We start from the raw sequence: 25815 nt of genomic DNA on the forward strand, positions 1-25815 counted from the left end.
TCTGTGTTTGAGTGAGTAAGTGATTTAGCTACGGACTTATCTCCAGGCAGTTAAAAACCAGACCAGGCCACTCATCACTAGCCAAGCGATGCTACTGACTAACCAAAACCATACGAATCACTTGGCTCTTCAAATAACTAGAGTTGGTCTCTAATTTACCATCACTGGCACGTCGCTGGTGTTGACATATATGCAGGCTTCTCCAAAAGTGAGTCCTCCGTCCTCCTGCAGGATAGCCAACAAATTAAAAAATGAGTAAGAAAAGTAACATTTAGAGGCGTTTTCTTTACAAAATGAACAAATTACATCAGCAGAATCTCATCCCAACAATTAGTTTGTTACCAATCCTTAGGCAGTGGTTCAGCTATCGAAAAATAACTTAAAGCATCCCAAATGTTGCTTAAACTAGCATTTTACATGGCAAACACCAGAAAATAGTTCATTGTGAGTGGGTGGATAGCCCAATGAGTAGTTTCAAAGCAGCCCTTCAATAAATTATTAATAGTTTTTGCACTGTGATGGCATAGTTTACTCAAATTATATTTACAAAAGTGTAGAAAACTTTTAAAACTTAGGACAGGAAGACTCTGATACATGTTGAAAGCAGGGGCAAGCTGACTTGTGCTGAGCTCATTAATGAAACAGCTTTCCCATGATTTTTCCTTGCAGCTTCCCAAACAGAAAGTAGTATGGCATGCAGAGTCTGTAGACAACTGTAGGACAGCCCACTCTGGCTAATAATTATTCTGCAGAAGAGTATAAACAGAGGGGTTATTACTGTCCAAGCAAAATGTAAACACAGGGTTTGCTTGTTACGATACACATTTAGAGCCCAAAAGTCACCACGCTGCACCTGGTGGCCGTCTATCTGGGAAGGTACAATGCTCCAGCCTCCACATATTCATTCATATTATAGTATGCATTAATATTACATAAGGTAGATGGCATTATGGTATTTGCAACAATAACTTGTGGAGTGCAAATACGGAGAACAATTCAAGCTACAATAAACAGTTGTTTTATTTACTCCTGTTGTTCCACTTCTAATAGGCCTTTAATCTGCTTTAGTAGTACAACATATATCATCCCAGACATTAATGGGAACATTAAGTATAATGAAATAGTTTTATAAGGTGAAATGGAAGAAAAACCAAGTAGTTTTATGTTGGACTGACTGTGCTGTGATTAAGATTGTCGCTGCAGAGAAAATGAATCAGATTCCCTTTATTACACAATCTGATTGCAAGAATCCCTTTTTAATATGGCATTTTTATATTGACAGCCAGCGGGGCTTGGCAGACTCCAAAAACGGAGGTACAAGGAGTTATACTCATAAAAAACTAATTACCGTAGTTTTCGTGTCATAAGCTGCTACTTTTTTCCCACACTGTGAACACTGTGGCTTATACTGACGTGCGGCTAATGCATTTTTTTTTTTTTTCATGCGGCCAAAAACATTTTGCCTGGTAACAGTAGACCAATCAAAATGATAAGTAGTGTATATATACGGTATATATTTTTATCGGTTGTTAAGAGACGTTGTAATGTTGTTTGTGCACTGTTCTGTAAAAAAACCATAAGCAACGTAATTTGTGTGTTACCGATACGTACGTATACTTAAAGGTAGCCGTGTTACAGGCGCTGTTCGAGGAAAAAAAGCATTTGCAGTATGTATTTTTGTATGTTACCATAACATTTATGTTACCTTACGGATTAAATTAAACGTTAAAAATCCTCACGTGTAGTATTTCTCTGTAAATATCTCATATTACGGCTTAAAATACGTTGCGGCCTGTACAAGTACAAAATTGGTTTTCTTTCTACAATTAGAGCATGCGGCTTTTAATCAGGTGTGCTCTGTAGTCCGGGATTTACGGTAGATACACTGCACATTTTGTCTCTATTATGCCAACTCTTGTCAATGTGAGCCTGAACAGCTATCTGATGAGTTTCACTAAACTGTAAAAAGAAAAAAAAATCTATAAATTGTGGAACAATTTCAGAATAATGTTCCATTAAATTAACATTAAACATTAAATTATAAAAACCATGAATATTGCATCATCTATAAAACATAATATCATGAAAAGAATCTGGGAATGTGGAGAAATCTCTGTATGCAAGGGAAAAGGCCAAATGTCTTTTTTCTTCTTTTTTTTTAATCTGGACTAAAGACATCCAGTTTGTCACCACCATCTCTGATTGTGGCAATGATCGAAATGTATTAGTGCTTATGGAATTGGCAGTTTGCACATCTGGAAAAGTGACATCAAGAGTCTGGAGGATGAACAGGCCTGCCTGTAGTCCAGAACATCTGGTGCAATACTACAAATGGTAAATGGCCTGCATTTGTATAGCGCTTTACTTAGTCCCTATGGACTCCAAAGCACTTTACACTACATTCAGTCATTCACCCATTCACACACACATTCACACACTGGCAATGGCAAGCTACATTGTAGCCACAGCTGCCCTGGGGCGACTTGACAGAGGCGAGGCTGCCGGACACTGGCGCCACCGGGCCCTCTGACCACCACCAGTAGGCAACATGGGGTTAGTGTCTTGCCCAAGGATATTTGGCATGCAGCCAGGAGGCAGCCTGGGATCAAACCACCGACCTTCTGATTAGTGGCTGACCTGCTCTGCCACCTGAGCTACAGCCACCCAAAGAAGATCCGGGACCGTTGAGAGCCCTGTATCAGACAAAAATGGGACAACATTCCTCTCCCAAAAGTCTGCTCTAACCTTCAACGTGAAACTGAAACTGCATTATCTATATTTATTGCTTCTGCAGTCTGCACTCATACAACCTCTTAGCTTTTTAGTTTTTTTTAATTTATTTTAAATGATTACAGTGGGGCATTCTTATCACAGCTATCATGATTTATAGCTAATACCTAACAAAAAAATATCCTTGATTAGCCTCACTAATAAACCTTTACACTAGATTAAGCTTAATTTTTACAATGTTTCAGAACTGATTAACTGCCTTTCTACACTTTACGATCATGTTAAATGTTAAATGCAACATATCAGTGATCTGGATCACACATGATCCATGCAGTCACAAAGTAAGCAGTAGTTGGCAGTTTTAATTAATAACTAGTCCTGACTGGAGAGCTCAATTAAAGCTGGAAAGAAAGCAAACCTCTTTTAAAATCTCACTGAGATCTGAACAACTTTAATAACTAAATGCTGATTAGGAACAGAGCGTCTCTAAACTCTATGACATTTGACTTGGGTCATATGTTTAGACAAAGGTGGTCGTTTCTATAGTGCCCTTTAACAATCATAATTTGCCTTCCATTTCAAAAGTGAACAGTTCAAACATACTGGGGAGCCTTATTTTTGTGCAAAAGCTTGTTTTTTTGAGACAGTTGTAGTCATCTAGTGGCCATAAAAAAGAAGACATGTTTAAGGAAAATATGTCTGTCTTTTAAACATTAGAATTACTCGGTCAGGGCTTTGTGGTTCTACCAAAGTTGCAGTTTTCATCAACATCTATCCATGAGAACATGTCTTGATTTTATCCTATTAGACATTCATGTTAATTGGAGTTTGAAATGTTCGGGCGACTCCTCCTGGAAGTCATTTGATTGGTTATTTTGAAGTTCCTGACTAAAGGAATAGGGAGCAAGCCTATTTAGTGTCACTTACGTGGCCACAGGGACTTAAAAACAGCATGTATAATTATAATAAAGAATTCAGTGATTTTACTCTAAAATACAGTTTCATTTGCACCTCAATCCACAGCTACTACAAAGTATAACACTTTCCTATTTCTACTAGAATCAGCATGATGAATCAAGCCCGTGGCTAGAGGTATCAGTCAGTCTACTCAAAAATTACACACTGCCCGGCACAACCACCACACATAACTATACACATGCATACAGGTTACTTTTGATGAGTAAAGCAGGAGATGATATTTTAAAGTCTTTCAGCACGTTGGCAAAATGATTAATTTGAGGAAATTTGTCACATGTGTGTGTACGGAGCACTGAACAAATGATGGAAAGATTCTGGATGAGTGCTGTCACCTCTTCCGCTGCTGTACAAGCACTTCATATCCAGCATCATCCACATTGTGTGCTGTCACCAGCTTGTATTAATAACTTGTCAACAGAAGTGTTTGATCCAGTCAAGTGACGATCGGTACCTCCCGACTAAAAAAGGAGCGTTCCTGCCCCTTCTGGAAATTTTCACATTGATTTTCTAAGTGCAAGCTTGCAGAAAAACGGCTCACTTGGCAGCTGAGTGGTCACATAGATGTCATTACTCTTTGACAATGACAATAGTTGAGCAGAAACTGGTGTAGGAGTAGGTATCTATTTTAACAATGAGGCTGAGTATGTGCTTGATGCCTTTCCTTCTGCTTCCCCAAGAGAGCCTTTTCTGACTCCTTTGTTGCACCATGATTTTTTCCTTAACAAAATTGACAAGTTTTATATAAACTTCTTTTAGTCTTTAAAAAGACAAATTGGACCAGACTGAAACATACCGCTGTGCCTCTTGCTACGATCTTCCTGGATGTCTTTACCTCTCTGCGCTCTTGTCTGACTAAGTGCAGCTATACTAGCATAGTTATCTATTAACTATTAGCTGACAATGACAAGTAGGGAAGGATTTTTTATTTATTTATTTATTTATTTATTTTTACAACTGGTGCTTTAGGAAAAGTAGCAATAAAATACTATGAAAACACAAAATGATTTGCATTATGTGCTAATTCTCTATAAAGAATCAAAAATAAAATTATTTACTCTGCAGAAAAACTATCCCAATCTGTGTTATGTAGATCATTATTACTGCTACAGATTTTAATTGGTCATTTTAAATATGTTTTATTTTGTTTTTTCTACAGTAATTCATAATATTCTATAAAATCATAGTTTTGAGCTTTTAGTCAGCTCAGAAACACAGGCCTATTTTTAGTTTAAAAATGATTTACAATATACTTTATAAAATAATAAATAATCATACCTGATTAAACTGCCAATCTACCTAAAAAGTAATGAAAAGGTGTATTAGCAAAACACCTGGTTAAACTTCATACGTTTGGTCAACCAAGATATTTCTCAGATATGCCAGTTGCTAGTGTTGCTACTTGCCGGTTTTATTAAACTGTAAAAAAAAATGACCTGTATTTGTATAGCGCTTTACTAGTCCCTAAGGACCCCAAAGCGCTTTACACATCCAGTCAGCCACCCATTCACGCACACATTCACAACTGTAAGTTGTATGCGTTACCGTCTCAGTCATCAAAGCTTTCATTACTGAAGTGTTAAACGAGTTATTAAAAGTTTTGTCTTTAACAAATGTTGTTCGGGGTGATTAGCGAGATAAAACTCATGTGCAGATGATAAATAAGAGTTCTTGTTTACGTGCTAATGCTAGCTAGGTTTTCCGCAAAACGCAAATGGTAACTGATCTCAAGGCACTGAGAGCAGAGCCAGCAATGGCGTTCCTCACGTGCTTGTCCCCTGTCATTCTCTCATCAAAGACCAGAGGTTTATTCACAATGTTTAAAAGACCTACATGTAGAGTGGTGAATTGTTCTTTAATGTCAGTCAGGGGCACTTTGGATGGGAAGGCATGTTCACTTGAAATAGGTGAAACATATCCAAGGCTGTCAATGAGCAGGACAATTGATATCTACTTCAACTATATATTATATAAAAATTCAATTAATTTTTTTATAGTGCCAAATCACAACAGAAGTCACTTAAAGGTGCATTATATTGTAAGGTAAAGACCCTACAGTAATACATAAAAAATCCCACCAAAATCCCACGATCTTCCCCAGTCCCCCAAACCCCTGACAGGCCATCACCCCCATCACCCTCCTCCCCCTCCCTTTCTCCCTCCTCCCCACACCTGAAATTCACTGAGGAGATGATGGAGCGGGTCAATGCTGGGCTCAGATCTACCCCCCGGCCCAATCCCTTTTTGTCCCCCATAAACCCCCCACCAGAGCAGCCAAAGGTTCGCCATCGAGCCCCACCCTCAACAGAGCAATCGAGGTCACATTGCCCAGCCTCGCCCCCCTTAGTTCCTCCTTACCACCTTCATGCTCTGTCTCCGCAGTCTGATGTGTGATGTGTGGAGGGTGCGGGCTGCGAGGATTGTGGCAGTGGTGACTTTTCCCAGAAGAAGCTGGGACCCTGTTTACTAGAAGGTTTTAAAATCTCTATACTTTCAGGTGACAGAAGGAGACATGTGGCCTGGTCAAAACACAGAGAGCTGCACCCTAAAAGATCTTTAAACATAGTAAACATACCTTGTGTGCCACAGACTGCTCCCAAACACGAGGGGACAAGTAATGCCTCTAAAACACTTAAGTTGGCTTTATTAAATGTTAGATCTTTAGCTGGGAAAACATTTTTAATTGATGATTTAATCACTGAGCACAGCCTTGATTTTATGTTTTTAACTGAAACTTGGTTGGACCAAATTAATAGTGGAGCTGTTCTCATCGAGACGACCCCTCCTAACTACAGTTTTATCAGTGAGGCCAGGGTGAGCAGGAGAGGAGGAGGGGTTGCTGTCTTATTTAATGAATCATTTCAATGTAAGCAGCTATCTCCTGGAAGTTTTCAGTCTTTTGAATATGTGGCTTTACAGCTGAAGGCCCCATCCAAAGTTGTGTTTCTTAGTGTTTACAGGCCTCCCAAATACTGCACAGACTTTTTTAATGACCTCAGTGAACTGCTGTCTGTGATCTGTGTTGATTTCGACTGTGTAATTATTGTTGGGGATTTTAACATCCATGTGGACAACCCTCAGGACAAAGGGACTAAAGACCTGAGTAACACTCTGGGCAACTTTGGGCTGACTCAGCATGTAACAGAGGCCACACATAATAGAGGACACTCTTGACCTACTGATCTCCAAGGGCCTGAGCATTTCAAACATTACTGTGTCTGATGTGGGCCTGTCTGATCATTACTGTGTTTTCTTTGAAAGTAAAATCTCAGCCCACACAAATATATCAACAGTAGTGATCACAAAACGGTGTATAACTGAATACAGTAGTGAGATCTTTAACCAGGTCTTCCCATTAACACCTGACCTGTCCAGAGGTTCAGTCAATGAGCTTGTCAATAGCTTCAATGCAAAAATGTTAAATGTAATGGATACAATTGCTCCCATTAAGGTGAAGGTTATCTCTGGAAGGAAAAAGTCTCCATGGAGAAACTCCACACTAGTGAAAAATGAAAAAAGAGAGTGTAGGAAAGCTGAGCGCAGATGGAGAAAAACAAACCTCCAGGTTCATTATGACATCTATAAAGAGAAACTTCACAATTATAATTTACAACTGAGGAGTGCAAGAAGGTCCTACTTCTCTGACATCATCACTAAAAACAGTCATAATGCTCGGGTCTTATTTTCTACAGTTGACAGGCTAACAAACCCTCCTGTGCCAGTGGCAGCTGAACTTCATTCAACCATGGCCTGCAATGACTTTGCCAAATTCTTCACAGAAAAAATCCAAAAGATTAGACAAGCAATTGGTACATCAACAGCAGATCCAGACTATGTACTGTGTCCACCGAAAAACTGTTTAAACACCATAAAACAGTTTCACCCTATCAACAGCAAAGACCTGGAGGACATCTTAGGTCAACTGAACTCCTCCTCTTGCTGTTTAGATGTCCTGCCAACAAGTTTCTTCAAAAAGGTCTCAAAGACTTTAGAGTCAGACCTGTTACAGATCGTCAACTTTTCTTTAATGTCAGGTGTGTTTCCAGAACCACTAAAAACTGCTGTAATAAAACCTATACTGAAAAAGGACAATCTTGACAAGACACAAATGAACAACTACAGGCCGATCTCAAATCTCCCATTTTTAAGTAAGATCATTGAAAAAGCAGTTTCTCAACAGCTCAATTACTTTTTAAAACAGAATAACTGCTATGATGCCTTCCAGTCAGGTTTTAGACAGAACCACAGCACTGAAACTGCTCTGACCAAAGTGTTCAATGACATATGTCTGAACACAGACAGTGGAAAAATGTCAGTCTTAGTTTTACTGGATCTCAGTGCAGCATTTGATACAGTTGACCACAACATATTACTCAAACGACTGGAGAACTGGACAGGTCTTTCAGGAACTGTACTAAACTGGTTCAAAACATACTTAGAATCAATAGGTAACTTCACATCTGAGCAGACAAGTATCACATGTGGAGTTCCCCAAGGTTCCATCTTGGGACCCCTTCTGTTTAACATTTACATGCTCCCACTGGCACAGATTATAAAGAACAACAAAATGAACTATCATAGCTATGCAGATGACACACAAATATATATCACAATGTCACCAGGAGACCGAGGCCCTGTACAGGCTCTTGGTAAATGCATTGAGGAAATTAATGATTGGTTGTGCCACAATTTTCTCCAGCTAAACAAAAACAAAACTGAAGTAATAGTCTTTGGCGCCAAAGAAAAACGATTACAGGTCACCAGAGAACTTCAATCTATACACCTAAAAACCACAAACCAGGCGAGAAATTTGGGTGTAGTGATGGATGCAGACCTAAACTTAGAAAAACACATTAAGACAATAACAAAATCAGCTTACTATCACCTCAAGAATATATCAAGGATAAAAGATCTGATGTCTCAACAGGACCTGGAAAAACTAGTCCATGCATTCATCTTTAGCAGGCTTGATTACTGTAACAGCATCTTTACAGGTCTACCTAAAAAATCAGTCAGACAACTACAGCTCATTCAGAACTCTGCTGCTCGAGTCCTCACTAAGACCAAAAAAGTGGACCACATCAGTCCAGTTCTGAGGTCTTTACACTGGCTGCCTGTCCGTCAGAGGATAGACTTTAAAGTTCTGATGCTGGTCTATAAAGCTCTGAATGGTTTAGGACCAAAATACATCAGTGACCTCCTGACCCAGTATGAACCTTCCAGGTCCCTCAGGTCATCTGGATCCGGTCTTTTATCAGTTCCCAGAGTCAGAACCAGACACGGAGAAGCTGCATTCAGCTTTTATGCTCCATATATCTGGAACAAACTCCCAGAAAGCCTCAGATCAGCTGAAACACTCAGTTTATTTAAATCCAGGTTGAAGACTCACCTGTTCTCAGCTGCATTTGAATAAAGCACCAAATCCACACTTTTAAGCTTAAATTTCAAAACGTACATTTTAACTACTGATTTTATCTACTGTTCTGATTTTATCTGTTTTGATTTTATATACTGTTTTGTTTGTTTGTTTGTTAATTAGTTAGTTTGTTTGTCTGCTTGTTTTAATCAATTTTAAATCATGCTTTTTATTTGTTTTTGTTTCTAATGTCTCTGTAAAGCACTTTGAATCACCTTGTTGTTGAATTGTGCTATACAAATAAACTTGCCTTGCCTTGCCTTGCCAATCAAACAATCCCCTATGAGCAAGCACTTGGCAACAATGGAAAGGAGAAACTTCAACTCAACAGGAAGAAACCCCCTACAGAAGCAGGCTGCCATCTGTTGTGACACTGTGGAAGAGATCCAGATTAATAATAACTAAAGATTAAATACAGACTGGTGCATCAACACTTAGAGAGTGTAAAGAGGGGAATGAAGAAGAAACACTCAGAGCATCATGGGAAGCCCCCAGCAGCCTAGGCCTGTTGCAACCAGAGATGGGCAGTAACGCGTTACTTGTAACGCGTTACTGTAATCTGATTACTTTTTTCAGGTAACGAGTAAAGTAAGGGATTACTATTGCAAAAACGGTAATTAGATTACCGTTACTTTCCCGTAGGAACGCTGCGTTACTGCGTTACTAAAACCGCGATTTTTTTGCGAGAATGTCTCATGACAGTGACGTAAGCGAGTGCGACGTTCGTGACAACAGCTGTGTGCAGATCAACAGTGGATCATATATTGAGTGCAGGAGAGAGTATGAGCGTGCAGCGTTTAAAGCTTGGAAGTACTGACCTTATTTTGAGTTTGATTCCATAAAAAGTGACAAAAACATTAGTGTCCGTTGTGCGTGGGAAGAAAACGTCTTTTTACAGCGAAAAAAAAAACCCCTAAAATTCCAAGCAAGCACTGGGAGTGCGCTACCACGTAATGGGAAACTCACAGAGAAACTCGCGGATTCTTCAACTGACCGCTGCGGCACACCTGCACCGGGATAAACCTCCGCCTACGCCACTCCTGCTTTACAGGTGAAAATAGAGCAACAGGACCGCTGAGTCTTTGACTTTATTTATTTTCTGCTGTGTTTTACTTGCATCTATTTGAAAGAGTGAGTGTAAACACACACAAAAAAAATATTTTATGTGCTGGAATGTGCAGAAAATAAGTTTAAATGTTAAACAAATTTCTTCCAGTCAGAGAATGTTGCATATAATTAAATTTTTGCTTGATGCATAAAGTTAAAAGGTTAAAACTAATAAAACAAGTTTTAAAAAGAGACTTTTCCATTTGATTACATTTTGTATGATGGATTATGCAGAAAAAATAGAATTGGGCTGGAAGATCTATCACTTTATCACCTATTCAGGTTGTAAATCGTGTTTTTAAAAAGTAACTAAGTAACTAAGTAATTAATTACTTTTGAAAATAAGTAATCAGTAAAGTAACGGGATTACTTTTTTGGGGAAGTAATCGGTAATTAGTTACTGATTACTTTTTTCAAGTAACTTGACCAACACTGGTTGCAACACAACTAAGAAAGGGGTCAGGTACTCTTGATCCAGCACTAACTATAAGGTTTATCAAAAGGGAAAGTTTTAAGCCTAATCTTATAGGAGAGTGTCCTGTTTTCTGAATGCAAACTGGGAGCTGGTTCAACGGAACACCAGAGCTGAAGGCTTTGCCTCCCAACTCTAGTAACCAGTAGCACTGTGAGCCTGCAGTCTAAAGTAAAGAGCTCTGTTAGGATAACAAGGAACGATGAAGTCTTTAAGATAACATGGGCCTGATCAGACAAGATCTTGTATGAGAGGTGAAACTTTTTAAATTTGACTTTGGATTTTCCTTTCTCTTTTTAGTCCCCATCAGAACTCTTGCTGCAGCATATTCAATCAACTGAAGGCCTTCCAGGGAACTTTTAGGACGGCTAGATCACTCTGACATGGGGTGTTTCTAAAGAACATCATTTGGATGTCTGAATTTGGGAATTTCAGACTTATAAGATACAGTGGGAAATAAAATTCCATAGGGTGTCTCAGCATATCAGAGGAGTGTGTCTGACTGAAAACTGAAAAATCTCTTACTGACATTCTGATGTCAGTGTCATATAATAAGACCTGAGATAAAGGTCGTATGGATGTCTGTGTTATCTTGAATATAAGATGAACTGCAAGAGGCAACCGTATCTACATCAGACAGTGCGATGTAATTTTTAAGGTCATGACTTATGGAAACACATATTGCTGCTGAGTTTTGGATTTTTTTATTTTTCAAGCTCTGGAGTTTCCACTTGTAAATTTCTGACCCCAGAAAATGAATGCAGCATAAGTAATGTGGTGCCAGTACTGAACACTTTTCAAGGGCATTTTAGATTCCTAGCTTCAACAAATATCACTTGGACAGTAAATGGTGTATTCCAATGTCTGAGGGGTCCTCGGGGTCATATCTGGTATGCCTTAAAAAAAATCACAAAATGCAAAACCTTGCCAGGGCTGTGCCAATCTCTCTGCCCCTGAGCACATTCGTAATCACGTAAGCGATCCCCCCCTACTCAGTACCACCAGCATCACTGCACTCCTACTTCACTGAACACCCAGTAAAAGTGATCATTTCAGTTGAATCTAAAGCATGAATTCAGCTGTTAGAGGACAAAAGGTTGCCTTATTCAGATGTTTTATTCAAAATGACATCATCTGAATAGCTCCGATTATCAAAAGGCAGTCTTCAGAAATATTCAAAATAATACTCGGGTGATATGTAGACCTTTGTCAAAGTTTCCGAACAATGGCTTTTTTTCAGCAAGAGTTGTAGCTCACTATCTCCCCACTCCTGTCAATTATTGGCTGCTAAACAAGCATCCTACAGTAGTGGGACCATTAGAAAGGTAGCGGAGTAAATTCTGCCACTCTTCTCATTTATCTTCTTTTCACAATGACAGTGCCATTATACACTTGTTCGTGAGAGAGAAGTTTTTCCTACTATTTTCTGGGTTCCATTAAGCTTCTCTATGCTCCTCTCTTTGAGTCCTTTGCTGGATTAAATATGAAGGACAGACAGAGCGGGGTGGGGAAAAAAAGACAAGGACAGGAGAAAGCTGGAAAAAAGGTGCTGAATTAATTTGCGGAGAGCAATTTTATAACCAATTAAAAAGGATTTTTTTTTAATGTCCTAAACGATGTCTTCAAAAATTCCAATTTTGATGAATTTCAGTGAAGTTTTACTTCACTTTGATGCACAAAAATGGTCTTAATTAAACATACTGAAGATATTTCCAGCGAGCAAAAAACTTGTTAACTCTTTACCCTCCTGCAGGTAACCTTTGTTTGTCTTTTCTGATCTGAGCAGTGTCTAACATATTTTGGCCTGCTTCCAGAACAAAATGACAAAACAAAACAGATGTGCATTAGAGGTCTGTGAGGGCGATCCCTACCTGTACAGCAGGGGTACTGCTGTACCCTTGGAAAAACCATTAGAACCATGGAAAAACATCAAACTACATCTTTATTGATTTATACTGAGGTGTCCAAACGGGTGTATGTGATATCCCCGTGTTGGTGTTGTACGTGCATCATCATCATAATGCTGGTCCAGGATTAACATTGCAACCGACCAATCATCGAATGTCATAGCTTTGCAATGTGGCAGGAAAAATTTAAATATGCCCTTTTTATATATAAAACTCTTTACTGGTAAGCATTTCAAGTGTCTTCTTTATTAATTTATAGCATATAATAAATGCATTGTCAAGTTAGCTTTGCTGTTAGTCAAACATAGGTTACTCATATCGGGTTGCTAGCAACAGTTTTTAGTAGCATTAACTAATCTTCATGGTTAATGATAACTGAATCCTCAGACAACATCATTGGTTAGTTGCCATGCTGATCCTTGACCAACATGATTTTGACAATGTAGAAACAACAAAAACATGGAGATATTAGATTGTGTGTCATAACTCATCATGAAGGGTATAGGGTTTTAGGCTAAAAAGGTTACGACTGACCAACCAGATTTGGCCCAGAGACAATGATAAGTGGAACGGTACCTATATAGGACTTTCAGTACAAGTCTCATTTGCCCAGTCAAACACATTATTCTATGCCAAAGTGCTTTACCACACATTCATATTTCAATGAATAGATTAAGGACAACCTGGGGTTTAATATGTTGTCCAAAGACACTTCAACATACAGGCTGGATATATCTGTATCCTGAGCCCCAATCCCTATGTCTGTAGATATGTGGTAGGTCTTTACAGCCTTAGATGCTTTAGATCTCTTTTTCCTCTTTTTTGGGGAGGTGTTTTCATTCACTGACCCCTAGCTGTTTTTGTTAGTGCTTCACCTACATTCTGTCACATCATGCACAATTCTGCTTTTGTTTAATATCTAGTGAGTGTCACTGCTGCTCTGATGAAGTTCAGAAAAAAGTATACCGTCTAATGTTCAGATTCTTTTTCCCACTTTGTTTTGATGACAGAGATGAAGTTAAGAGCTCAGCATGATGTATGCTCCAGCTAGACATCAGACTTTTTTAATTACATATGAGCCAGTGTGCTGCTCGGGATCCTCAGGGATGAAGATCGGTAGTTTGTGAGTGGATATAAGTGTAACTAAAAAATAGCAGGGTCACCTTACAGTATTATAAAACTTGAAGAGGATTTTAGAACTGCAAAAATGAGCAAAGGTTTCTTTCTTTTGAGAGCAATGAAAATACTCTACAGCAATCATGCCACACAGTGCAGGCTAGCTTCCAAAGCTTCCCTTTTATTAATTTTGCAATAGTTTCCTCAAGTACTTACATTGTGTGTCGGTCTCTATTGACTGGTATTATCAATTTAACCACAATTTCCACAATGTTGTTCATTTAACAGTAAGTTAAAGCCCCAAAAGAATGTCATGGATTTAGTTATTGTGCAGCTTGTTTAGTCTTTTTTGCATTTCTACACTTTGGGAAGCAGTAAAAAGCAGAAAGAGCAAGCTTTTAGAAGTTTCTGGTTATAATATAAATTTTTTTTGATATCACAGTAACGTTTAAAATGTAGAAGTTTTCAGCCACATTCTGAAGTTGTAGATGGATCTTTATTCTGTGGTTTCCAAGAGAATTTGTTGACATTTTCTCACAATATACATCATTTTTCTGCATAAGTATTGACACGCAAAGTTTAAATTTATTGTGTGTTATTCGATTTGACAGCATTATTACTTCATGATAGTATCTTTTCTGACTTTCTTATATTATTTGTACTTTTTTGCCAGTTGTTTCCACACTCCATTTTCCCTTCCTCAACAGGTGACTACGTGTTAATGACCGTTTACTTCGACCTCAGCAGGAGGATGGGCTACTTCACCATCCAGACCTACATCCCCTGCATCCTGACTGTGGTTCTCTCCTGGGTCTCCTTCTGGATCAAGAGTGATGCCACGCCTGCAAGGACGGCTTTAGGTAAGCTACACAATTTCTCTGCAATCTGAGTTAGGTAGCAATACCAAGGATCTATTTTTGAATGAAATACCAACTCCATTGCCACTTCATCTATGTCACTGCAGTTGTTACCTGTAAAATCTTTCAAATTACTGGAATATATTCACCTAGCATTTGTTTGGAGTCAAAACTGTTGAGTACGTGTGCATGGGCATAATATATTAGTCATTTGCAAATGAATATGTACGTGACAGTGGGAATTTAGAGGTGCATTAAACCATCATGAAAATTCATGTCCCATCAGCTTGCTTGTTTCCATTTTATACTTTGTTGTAGTGTTATTCTTTCTCCTTGCATGACTTGACAACTGTTTTGAATTATTTTCCTCTCTGCTGCATGCCTATCATTAGTTCATTTGCTTTCCTGTGGATGATGATGTTGTGCAAGGTGCTGCTGATTTAAGATGGAACTCGAGGTAAGTGTTTGATGAGTTCATGACCACCCCATCCATTCATAGCTTCATAATTTTATTTAGTTAGGACTTCTATTTCCCCCCTGTGGGTGCCTCATTACAAGCTCATGCTGCGCGGACAAACAATGTTCATATTCACTGAGCTTTGATTTAAATTCTCTTTGAGGTCCTGACTTTTTAAAGAGATAGCAAAAGCTGAATTTTGGGGACATAGAAATGTATTTAAACTGTCCATGACATCTCGTACTGGCTTAAACATAATGAGTGTGGCATCTGAATGCTGATCACAGTATAAACACCTAAAATGTTGATGTAGAGTAGGGAACAATTTGATATTAGGTGCATACTAGATGATATATGGCACACAGATAAGCATACAGAGATAACTGGTTAAAGCAGACACCAGCAACAAACAAATACATTACATGTATTATATTTTCTCACTAAAAATCCAATTAAGCGCCAGTGCCCCCTGTACCAAATTAACTGGTTAACACTTTGAAGTCCAACTCATCTTTGCAGTTGACCCTCTAACCCTAAGTTAGAATATGTCACTTAGTAAAAATTGTAATTAACTTGTTTCCCCACAAGTTCTGGCATTGGTTTTGGCATGGAATATAGTAAATAATGATTCCATTGACACACATCAAACACTTTGCCTTAATATGGCATCAGGGTTAGGAATTACTATCTATGGTGATTTAGTCCTCAGGGGTTTAGGCATAGGGGTTGAGGAGCTAGGGCAGGGGTCAGCAACCTTTAACACCCAAAGAGCCACTTGGACCCAGTTTCCACGCAAAAGAAAACACTGGGAGCCGCAAATACTTTTTGACATCTAAAATGAAGATAACACTGTATACATTGTTTTTTTTTACCTTTATGCTTTGTGTGAACAACTAAAGTAAGTAAGTAAAGTTTATTTATTAAGCGCTTTTCACAGACAGGCAGTCACAAAGCGCAGTACACAAATATTAAAATAAACCATACAATCAATAGAATTATACACAATGTAAAAGATCAAATGTAAATAATGTAAAGAATATAAAATACGTAGATCAATAAAAGGCTTGTTTGAACAGAAACGTTTTTAACTGCTTTTTAAAAGAATCCACAGAGCAACTAAGGTGTGTTGCTTATGAAATCCATGAAGTGCTACAGAGAAAAATACATTTTATTTATGTAATTAACACATTTTGAACTCTTAAAGAAATATAACAAAAGGAAAGACACCCAGCTGAACTAAAATGAACCATGTAGCAAACAAAAACTGTTGTGAGCCGCCACCCTTATATCGCCTTTGGGCTTTTGGAGCCTTGGCCTGGCTTTTAAAAAGTAATTGGAAAAAAAAGCACTATTCTGCTGAAAAATGAAAAATAGATATTTGCAAAATTCTGCCTAAATATGTATTTTACCTGGTTAATGTGTGTGGCGGGGCGTGGTCTGCAGTGCCGCAGCATGGGAGTCGGACGCACCTGAGCGGCACCCGCAATCACGCCTCGCTGCCTTAAAGTCTGTGCTCTCTCTGCTGTTGTGTTGGTGTGTGTCGGGCTGTGAGCTGAAAAGCTACAGCCGGCTGTATGCGTACAGCAACCGTGTGTGAAAAGTGGTCAATAAAGAGATGCTGAAAAGCATGTTCATGCAAACATTGTCGAGTCTACCGTGATATGTTTACAATGAGACTTCTGGTCCCGAACCTCTGCGCACAGCGTCTGCAAATCGGGGCTTTCATCTTTACGCAAGACTGTAAGCTGTCATCTGTGAGGCGTGAGCGGTGTTTGTTTGTAACATAGTTCACGGTGGAGAACAGCTGCTGACATAATGTGGATCCGAAGATCCATAATTGGCCTAACTGGGGTTGAAAGTCTCGATAAATTCACGCCGTTTAGGCGGGTACACCGGCTTCCGCGAGTGTGACGCTTATTTTGAGCAATGAAAAAATAATAAGATATAATTTTATTTTTATATTTCAAAATCACAATAATCTTCCAATTTAGAACAACAAGTTAAACAAAAAGAACTAAACACAAATAAAATGCACTTCAGCTAAATACTTTTAATTTATTTTCCCAAACCACCTGGAGCCGCAAAATAAAGACTAAAGAGCCGCATGCGGCTCCGGAGCCGCGGGTTGCCGACCCCTGAGCTAGGGTCACATTTATCCTGTTGTATAGAATTTTTACCTATGACCTTAAAGGAAATCTTTTAACAGAAATCCAAATGCATAAGCAATACATAAACGGAATTATAAAAGGTAACATCTTCTAGTTTCTGCTACTTTATTTGTTTAGCACATAGCTTCAGTGCAACATGTCCTTAGCACTTTCCTCATTAGCCCTTAAATCTTGATGCCAATGATAATATAGTCTTCCAAAAAGGGATAATGGAAATGTCATGAGATTCAGTTTTATTTAAAAAAGAAAAAAAACGTCATTATTATAAGGTTACATGAAAGTCATCCTGGCATTCATGGGGAACAATTCACTTCCAATCTAGTTGACATCTGTTGAAAATAAAGCCTTTTGTTACGTGATTTACTTTTTGGTTGGTCACTCAAATTATCCCAAATTTCCCCAGGTAAGACCCCCAAATATCTAAATCATACTGTTATCTCCACTGCAGCAGCTGGCTTCAAGTGCCTTGCTTTATGGCACTTTGGTGACACTTGATGGTAGCTAGACTCTAATTAACCTCTTTCACACAAATGTTCTCGCTTGACCCAAGAACTAAACTTAAGATTATTTCTCCAACCTCTAGCCACCTTCACCCCAGCTGTCACTTGGGTTGAGACAATCCATGCCACTCTGAAGTTCTTTAATTCCTCTCAGTCCCTCCTGCCCTTCATCAGCCTGCCAATATTACAGAAGGTCATCTGGATGGTCTCTGCGTTAATATCTAAGTTTTACTGGAGTTTTGTCCCGCCCTATTCATTATCAAGCTCAAAGAAAACACTTCTCTGAACAATGAGGTCGCCACCAATAATATAATATCATTGCTTTGGCTTCACTGGGCCAAATGAAAGCTCTTTTCTTGTGCTGTTAATGAAAGCAGATGATGACAAGAGTATGTGTTCGGCCCAGCTTGCTTCTTGCTCGTAGGCTGATGCAAGTTGACACGATGACAGTTTAACATCAAAACAGTGTGAAGAGATCAAGAGAGACACAACAACTCGAAGGTTTATTTTGAGTTTGTTTATAGGAGCACTAAAGGAGTTGCTCCTTCCAAAAGCAAATTCTCTTATCTTCCATAAGCCTCAGATCTATTAAACTGAGATATATTGGACAGGTTTTATTTTATACTAATTCCTCCCCTTTTTTTAACCAGCATATAAAGACTAAAGCTACTATGGTTTTTCTACTTTGCAATGACAGCTGCTTTGTAATGTGAATCACACACCTCACAGTGTATGTGTGCCAGTCTGACTCTCCACTCCTGTGTCAGCCTGCCTTTTTAGCCTGCATAGGACATAACAAAGTCACTTAATGCTTACAGTATGTGGGTGGCAGTGTATTACATGACCAAAGGCAGTGACAGACTTGTGATCTCCCTCTCACAACAGGTAGCGCAAAAAAGCAGGCAGCCCCAGTCCTGATAAACATCCAGTTTCGGGTCAACAACAGAAAGTCATTTAGCCTTCCTCCTCTAGTACAACGCCCCTGTTTTAGAGTCAGCCTGAGACCTGATCCCAAAGCTGAAAGGGGAGAGGAGAGATAAGCGCAGGAAAAGCTGGACACAAGGGAGGAACAGAAAAAGAGTGTAAAGCAAAGTGATGGCCTTTGGTACTTAAAGGCAGGGAGAAATGTCAGATGGACGGAGTGGGATCAAGTCGGATTGAAGAGAAACTCGAGTCCAAGAAAAACACAGAGGATGTCACTGCCCCTGCTGACCCTCCACCCAACCGCTAAAGGGAAAGTGCCTCGACAAACCGTTAACATGTTCCAGGTGGATTTTCCAAAGAGCTCTCAGTCATACATTACTGCTTCAGCAGGATATGTGGACACCAGCGAGCTAAAAGTAAGTGAGCTGAGCTCAGGCTGATTCCCATTAGACCTCAATCTTTGTAGCGCAAATGGATCTTGACATAGATACAGGGGGTTGGTGATGGGAAATAAAACCACCCCAAGGCAGAAGCTGAGACTGTAGAGCTTTGGGGGTGTGAAGAAGAACCATGGTGCTGGAATTAATTGAATCTACTGGTAACATCCATCATCGTGCTTCATAGCATTATCCAGAGAAATACAGAGTATCACTTAGTGTCACAAGTTTACTTCAAGGAGATCCACAGAGAACAGAGTCTTCCCCAAACTCTACCATTTTTGCTTTTAATTGTATGTACCTAGGTTTTAAGATTTCTGCCATTAACCCATCTTATAGGGGGCAGCTCAGTGAAAAGAAGTATTTAAAAGCAAAAGAAATAATAGCCCGAATAGTAAGGTACTTTTGAAGAGACGCTTCACCACCGAGTCTCAGAAAGGATTTGCAACATTTTTGTAGAACACACAAGACCCGTGTCTCCAGAGGAAACTGTGCAAAACCTAATAAATTGCCTTAAGCATCAGTTGTGACTGGAGACAACAAAACTGAGAATGAAAACAGTCTGGAGGGAATAAGAAAGAAGTGAGCTACCAGCCCTCCTGTAGCCTCCTCATCTCTGCTCGAGGCTATATTAGCTACTACAAGCATAACAGAGCTGAATCTCTGACCTGTTAGCAAGAACACTTTAACTTGGTGAAGAAACTATGTTTCTTTGTTTCTCCTGAATGCATTTTACTCATTTTTTAAGCTAACAGTATGATGGTTTTGGATGAATGCCATGCTATAAATTGCTTTACTGCTTTTTCAATAAAGCCATATCCATGTCACTCAGACCAAACATGAAGCCTCACATTACTTGCAAGGGTTTTTGGACCATTTTGCAATCCCCACATGTTCATGCCTAAACGCCAATGAGAGACTTTGTATTGAATTGTTCAAGTGTGGTCTGAATAAGACTCTTCAAATGGAAGAAAAACTAGATGGTGCTGGGAAATTGATGAAGATGCAACCACTAGCTGGTGGTACAGTGGCATTTATTCATTGATTCAAGACTTTCATAGCTTGTTAATGAGAAAGAAAAGCAATATTGTGATTGCTTCCCTTTTGTCAGAGGGGGTTAGACTCTCTAGGAATTCAACTATGGCTTTTATAAAGGCTGTTGTGACCATTATCCCAATAAGTCCTCTGAATTTAAAGCTAGAACGTGTCATTTTTAACTCCCCTAGATCCTAATCAGTCCATTAAGGTCCATTCCGGTAACAGAAGTTCAGTACTGATCACTTTAAGGCACAAACCACAAGGGTACAGCTAAGCACTCCCTGTCGAGCATATAATACAGGCTCGTCATCCAGTAACTGAAGTAAATCTGTTTTCTGATCTGATGACCCAGTGACTATGGTAGGGCCCATTTAAACACAAAAATTACCTAATTTTTCAAGTGCTGTCTGTGAATCGAAAACTGGAATTGCACATTTCTTGTGTTGCCAATGTTTTGTTGGATCATCCATCCACCTCAATCTCCTCCATCTGAGGACTGTCACTTCTCCTTTGCTTCCAAAAGAAAAGATTTTTAATTTATAATGCCACTAGAGAACTTATCACTTGAAGAGGAGCATTTGTCATTTGGGGGCATTTGCTAAACCAGCTGATACTGATTGTTTTTCTCAGTTTGACAGTCTCTAGCACCCACAGCTCCACTCTGGACACTTGTCATTTTCTTCCCAAGAAATGCTCTTCAAACCCAAACAACAAAGTGTTTGGTTAGTACACATGATTTATAATGTTCAAATAGTAATTTACTCAAATCCAAATGGAAATATTCTAAAAATCTGAGTTACTTTATCTCCAATATTCAATTTTGAAAAGCACTCTTAAACGCTCCCTTTTCAACAGGGCCAAAAATGTTAGCCGTAAGATAACGATTGTGTTAATTCTTATATTGTAATTGAAACACAAATTTAAAGAAGTTCTTTATGTCCAAAGTTGCTTAAATGTCATCTGACCATCAGAAGATACGCAGCTGAGTAAATATATTGTAGAGAGTAGACTCCCATCAGGCTATTTACTCCCAAGTGTCTCCTTGGTCAGAGGGCATGTAGGGCCATTTGACTGATTACACGTCTGGGTCGGGGCTTTAAGTCAGGCCTCTTCATTCTGCGGGAAACACCTTTAATCACATTAGATTGAAGTTGCCGCGTGTAGCATTTTAACCTCAATCACCAGCACATTAATTTGAACACATCAGCATAATTACCATAAACAAACAAGGCTCTCACCGAGCAGACTGTCAGCTCTTATATATACTGTATTGTACTTTGTGTTGATGCGGTGGAAAGCCTGCCAGAGTGCTGCATAGCTGAAATCATGAACACCCTGATTTTTGTAAACAATGCCAACTTTTAATCCGTTTCAACTATTTCAACTGCATAATTTCAATTTCACTTGTCAGAACACATATATGTTTTTTGGGGGGTGGCTTTGATCTCTAATCTTTTTGTAGCATTTCTGGCTATTTAAAAGAAAATATACCGATAGAATACAAACAGCCTTTTTTATGATGGGATGCAAATCTGGTTTTGAGGCAAAAATGTCAGAAAGAGTTATCATTTGTTTCACAAATTTGATTATCAGTTGAAGAGCAACAAGATGGCAATCACGAAAAAGCCAAGTTCAAGACTTCAGTAACAACAACACCATCATGGCATCATCCTGGAAAACAAAATTGCCTGTTATACAAGCTACAGCCTCAAGGGCTGAAAGACTGAGCCAAGGTAGAACTGTCGAGACTCTGCAGTCGCCCTGATGGACAATTGAGGCTGGCTCCAAAAGTGATTCGATCAATAAATTCACAAGCTTAGGCCTCAGTCACAGAGGCATAGAGGCTGATCGGGGGCCTTAAGTGCTTCAGTCAGGTAAATATCAAGCTTACAGCCTCAGCATATATACATTTTTGCAACTCATCCATTTGGAGTTTGTTTAGCCTTAAGATTAGGTGTGATAAGACAGGCAGCTGTAGCCCATAGCTGGCTGCTAGCCATCACGTTGGTTAATTTGAGTCTTTGAACTGGACCTGTATGCATAGGTTCAGTTTGGTCAGTGCAAGTCATTTATTTAACACTAGCACACTGCAAAAACTGAAAATCTTTTATCAATCTTTTAATCTTGAACCTAGAAAATTTTCACTTGTTCCGTTGGCAGATTTTTTTTCTCTAAATACAAGATATTTTTGCTTGAAATAAGTGAAAAATCTGACAATGGAACAAGTGAAAACTTTCTACTTTCAAGATTCACTGTCTTAAAACAAGTTCATATATCTTAATGAAATATTTCTCTTTAGCTGATTGTGTCTTATTTTAAGTGCAATGAGATATTTCTGACTAGAAATAAGACAAATATACTTGGTAAGATTTTGAGTTTTTGCAGTGCATTGCACACTATATGAATTCAGCTCACTAACCAACTTAGCATTACCTGATAAATTTGCACTCCATTCTATCATGCAGTTGCACTAAATGTAAGCAAAGAAACAAGAACCAATAACAACAAAAACCACATGGCTGCAATCATAACGCTGACAAAGTGTGCATTCCAATAGGAGAGGCTACATCCATCTTTCATTTACAACTTTTGATCAAGAAAGATTCATAAATACAATGCTGAGGTTTATTTCCAGAAAACAAATAAAATTCAGTATCTTTTAGTTTTTCAGTTCAAAGAGAGAAAGCTCTATAGTCTCAGTCACAGTGAAAACCCATGCAGTCCTGTGACCCGGCCACTGATCCTCCACTGGTACTTCTCCGTACTATTTATAGACACACCAAGCTGTGGTCTGTTCCACCTGGCTTACCCCTGGACACAAAACAAAGGTCAGTGTCTGGTATTTGTTAACATATTGTGGCAACAGCCAGTGCCAACCAGACATGTATGACAGTTTTATACCAGCTGTCATGTGTTTGAAACCTCATGAACAAAACCAGAAAATCTGTTCTTTCTTGCTGCTGTGATCACACCGCCGAGATTATTTTGCACTCGCATTGATGTGTCGGTGGCATATTTGCTTTCTACAGGCATATGCACTGGAGCTTTCTCACTTCTTTGCGGCGGCACTTTGTTTTCCGTTTGTAGATGCGAGACACCGTGTGGTTCAGGAATCACCCAGTTGCTATGGCATCATGTAGCGCCAATTTCCCCAGAATGAATTAATCTATGCAAAGACAACCCGCGACCTTGATTTGAAATAGCAGCCAAATAAAAAAGAAAGGGAGGAAAGGCACTGCCAGAGCGCGTGCCATTTTATTGAGATCGTACTGTTTTCAGCATCTGATCAGATAGTGGGATCTAAGGTATGAGGAGAAGAGTTTTTCATTTACCTAGTTGAGCACTTAAATCTAATGAGCAGCGAAGAAGAGAAAGTCTAGACGAGCACTAGACCAGAGGAGGTAGCTGGAAATAGATGGGAGCAACTCGTCTCTATGGAAACCACAGGCAAAAACAGTGGCACACACACACACACACCACCACCACCACCACAAAAGACATGTAGGAGAGAAGAGGATGAAAGAGACCGAGAAGAGAGAGGGGAGAGGAAGGGTGAGGTGCAGCGTGGAAAGAAAAGAGGGGAGGGAGAGGGGAAAATGGCGAGCCCATGACAATGATGTGTATGTGTCACAGCAGTCGATATCGATGCCCCCGGTGGGCATTACTGTCACTGGGCTCATCTCTCTTAAAAAGAATTGATTTCATGTCGCCAAGCGAACACAGCGGTCTCCCTTAAGACACCATGGGGAGTAATTACTCCACGGTGCCATTAATGACACAATAACACACAGTTAAAAGTTACCTCCAGACAGACCCACACAAACAGCTGTGGAAATAATGATGACAAAGGGCATCCTATCAGAATTTCAGAATCTTCTTGCGTCCTGCTCATCAGCCTTCGCAACAAGAATGAAGATCTGGAAATCTCAGCAGAGAACTGGAAACACTGTAACTGATCGATGCAAACGTAACTCCTGCAAAGTTAAATTGTTGTAATGAAAATACACTCAGAGCTACTTTGTTATTAGGTACACCTTGCTAGAACCCTTTTTGCCATCTTAAATGCCTTAAGTCTTCATGGCATAGACTTACAAAGCAGATTTATACCCATATGACATGATGGGTTTGCAGTTTGTCAGATCCGGCACAAATCTTTGGTTCCGCCACATCTCAAAGCGGCTGTTTGGGATTAAGACCTGGTAACTGTGGTGGTAATTTGTGTATGATGAACTCATTGTCATGTTCAAGAAGCCAATCTGAGAGAAAATTATTTTTAGTGAGGTTGCAAGCAGCCAATAGAAAATGCACACATGAGAAGGAATGGATGTGATTGGCAACAACACTCCAGATGAAACCATGCTTCATGTTAGGACCCTACTTTAAAATGTCACAACAGAAATAAAGAATCATCAGACCAGTCAGTGTTTTCCCCCCAGTCTTTTAACACCTAGAGTCCCAGAGAGCAGCCATTTGGCTTTTCTACCTTTTAAAACCCGCCTTCCAGCCAAATGGCTGGCTAGGCTTTAGCTTCAGCCAAGTGGAAGCTAAATTGGCTAGTCATCAATTCATATGTAAATTAGGTTGTTACCTGAGAATTCTGGAGGGGAGTGGGGGTGTGTGAATGATTGCTGATTTCTAACTGCCAACTGCCTCTTTGTTTGTCTGGGGGGGGGGGCTGCTAAAAGCTGTGAACTTCCTTTTGTGTTCGTCTTGTATGGGCTCAAAATGTGGTCATAAATATTTTGTACTTGTAAAAAAGATTTGTATGTGTAAAAAGAATTTGTGTGTGCGTAAAAAAGATTTGTGTGTGGACTTAGCCCAAAAAACCCCCTGCAAGTTACAAGTACGAATTTTGACCCTATTTTTCTTCCTTTCATCTGATTGGTCAATGTCATGTCAATCACAAATGTAACAATCCAATCAGAGAACAGATGGGTTTGGCTGTCGGAGGGGCGCTTTTTTTGAACTGCAGGTCTTTGAAGGGAATAAATGCCCTTTTACATGCCAAACCAGCGTTTTCCTTCATCACCACGAAGGAAAACAGTCTGTAGTCGTCCGAGTTTGGTGATTTTTGTGTCACAGGTCTACGTGTTTAATATAGGGACTTCCACAGCCTTTTCAACAGCGCTGCGGACCGCGGGGTGGGGGCGGGCAGTGTTTTGGAAATGACAGTCTTCATTACAAAGCTTTCTTCGTTATGAATTAGCATATATGTTTTTATTGAACATTTGAAGAACCAGCAAAAAAAACAGAAACTCTTGTAGAGGACATAAAGTCAGAGATAGAAAAGACAAGGAGCAGGTGCATCTAGTACAGGTAGAGCTGCTGCAAAAACCCACAGAGCTCAGCAGCCAGCGCAACAAATTCTGGATCCTTTGCTTTTAGTTAGCAGTTAGCATTAGCAGCACATCCTGCGTCCGATGTGAAAGGACTTTTATGCTGCGCACTGTGACTCACAGCAATGGTCCCGGGTCAGCCCTGACTTTGTGTTAAACTAATCCTAAAGTAATAATGGTATTTCTAACCACTGATATAGCACAACTTTATCCTTTCAACAGCTGCTGAAAGCTAGGGGACCTAGCTGCTATCGGATATTTATATAGAGATCCTCCAGCTTCAAACTGTATTACCCTTCATTCATTGGATTGTTACATTTGTGATTGACATGACATTGACCAATCAGATGAAAGGAAGAAAAATAGGGTCAAAAT

At 39.4% G+C, this 25815-nt stretch overlaps 1 protein-coding gene across 2 annotated transcripts in view; it reads left to right on the forward strand.

The window, feature by feature from the left end:
• The window catches only part of LOC146360943 (gamma-aminobutyric acid receptor subunit gamma-3-like), a 164720-nt gene that overhangs the window by 123296 nt on the left and 15609 nt on the right, over window positions 1-25815 (forward strand). For both annotated transcript variants that reach the window (XM_084922339.1, XM_084922340.1), the window contains exon 8: window positions 14431-14583. In XM_084922339.1, the coding sequence (XP_084778465.1) occupies window positions 14431-14583 (153 nt within the window). The remainder of the gene's footprint in view (window positions 1-14430; window positions 14584-25815) is intronic.

Source organism: Perissodus microlepis, chromosome 23 (genome assembly GCF_051167445.1).
Source record: "Perissodus microlepis isolate ML-2025 ecotype Zambia chromosome 23, ASM5116744v1, whole genome shotgun sequence".
In the NCBI taxonomy this organism is placed as follows: Eukaryota; Metazoa; Chordata; class Actinopteri; order Cichliformes; family Cichlidae; genus Perissodus; species Perissodus microlepis.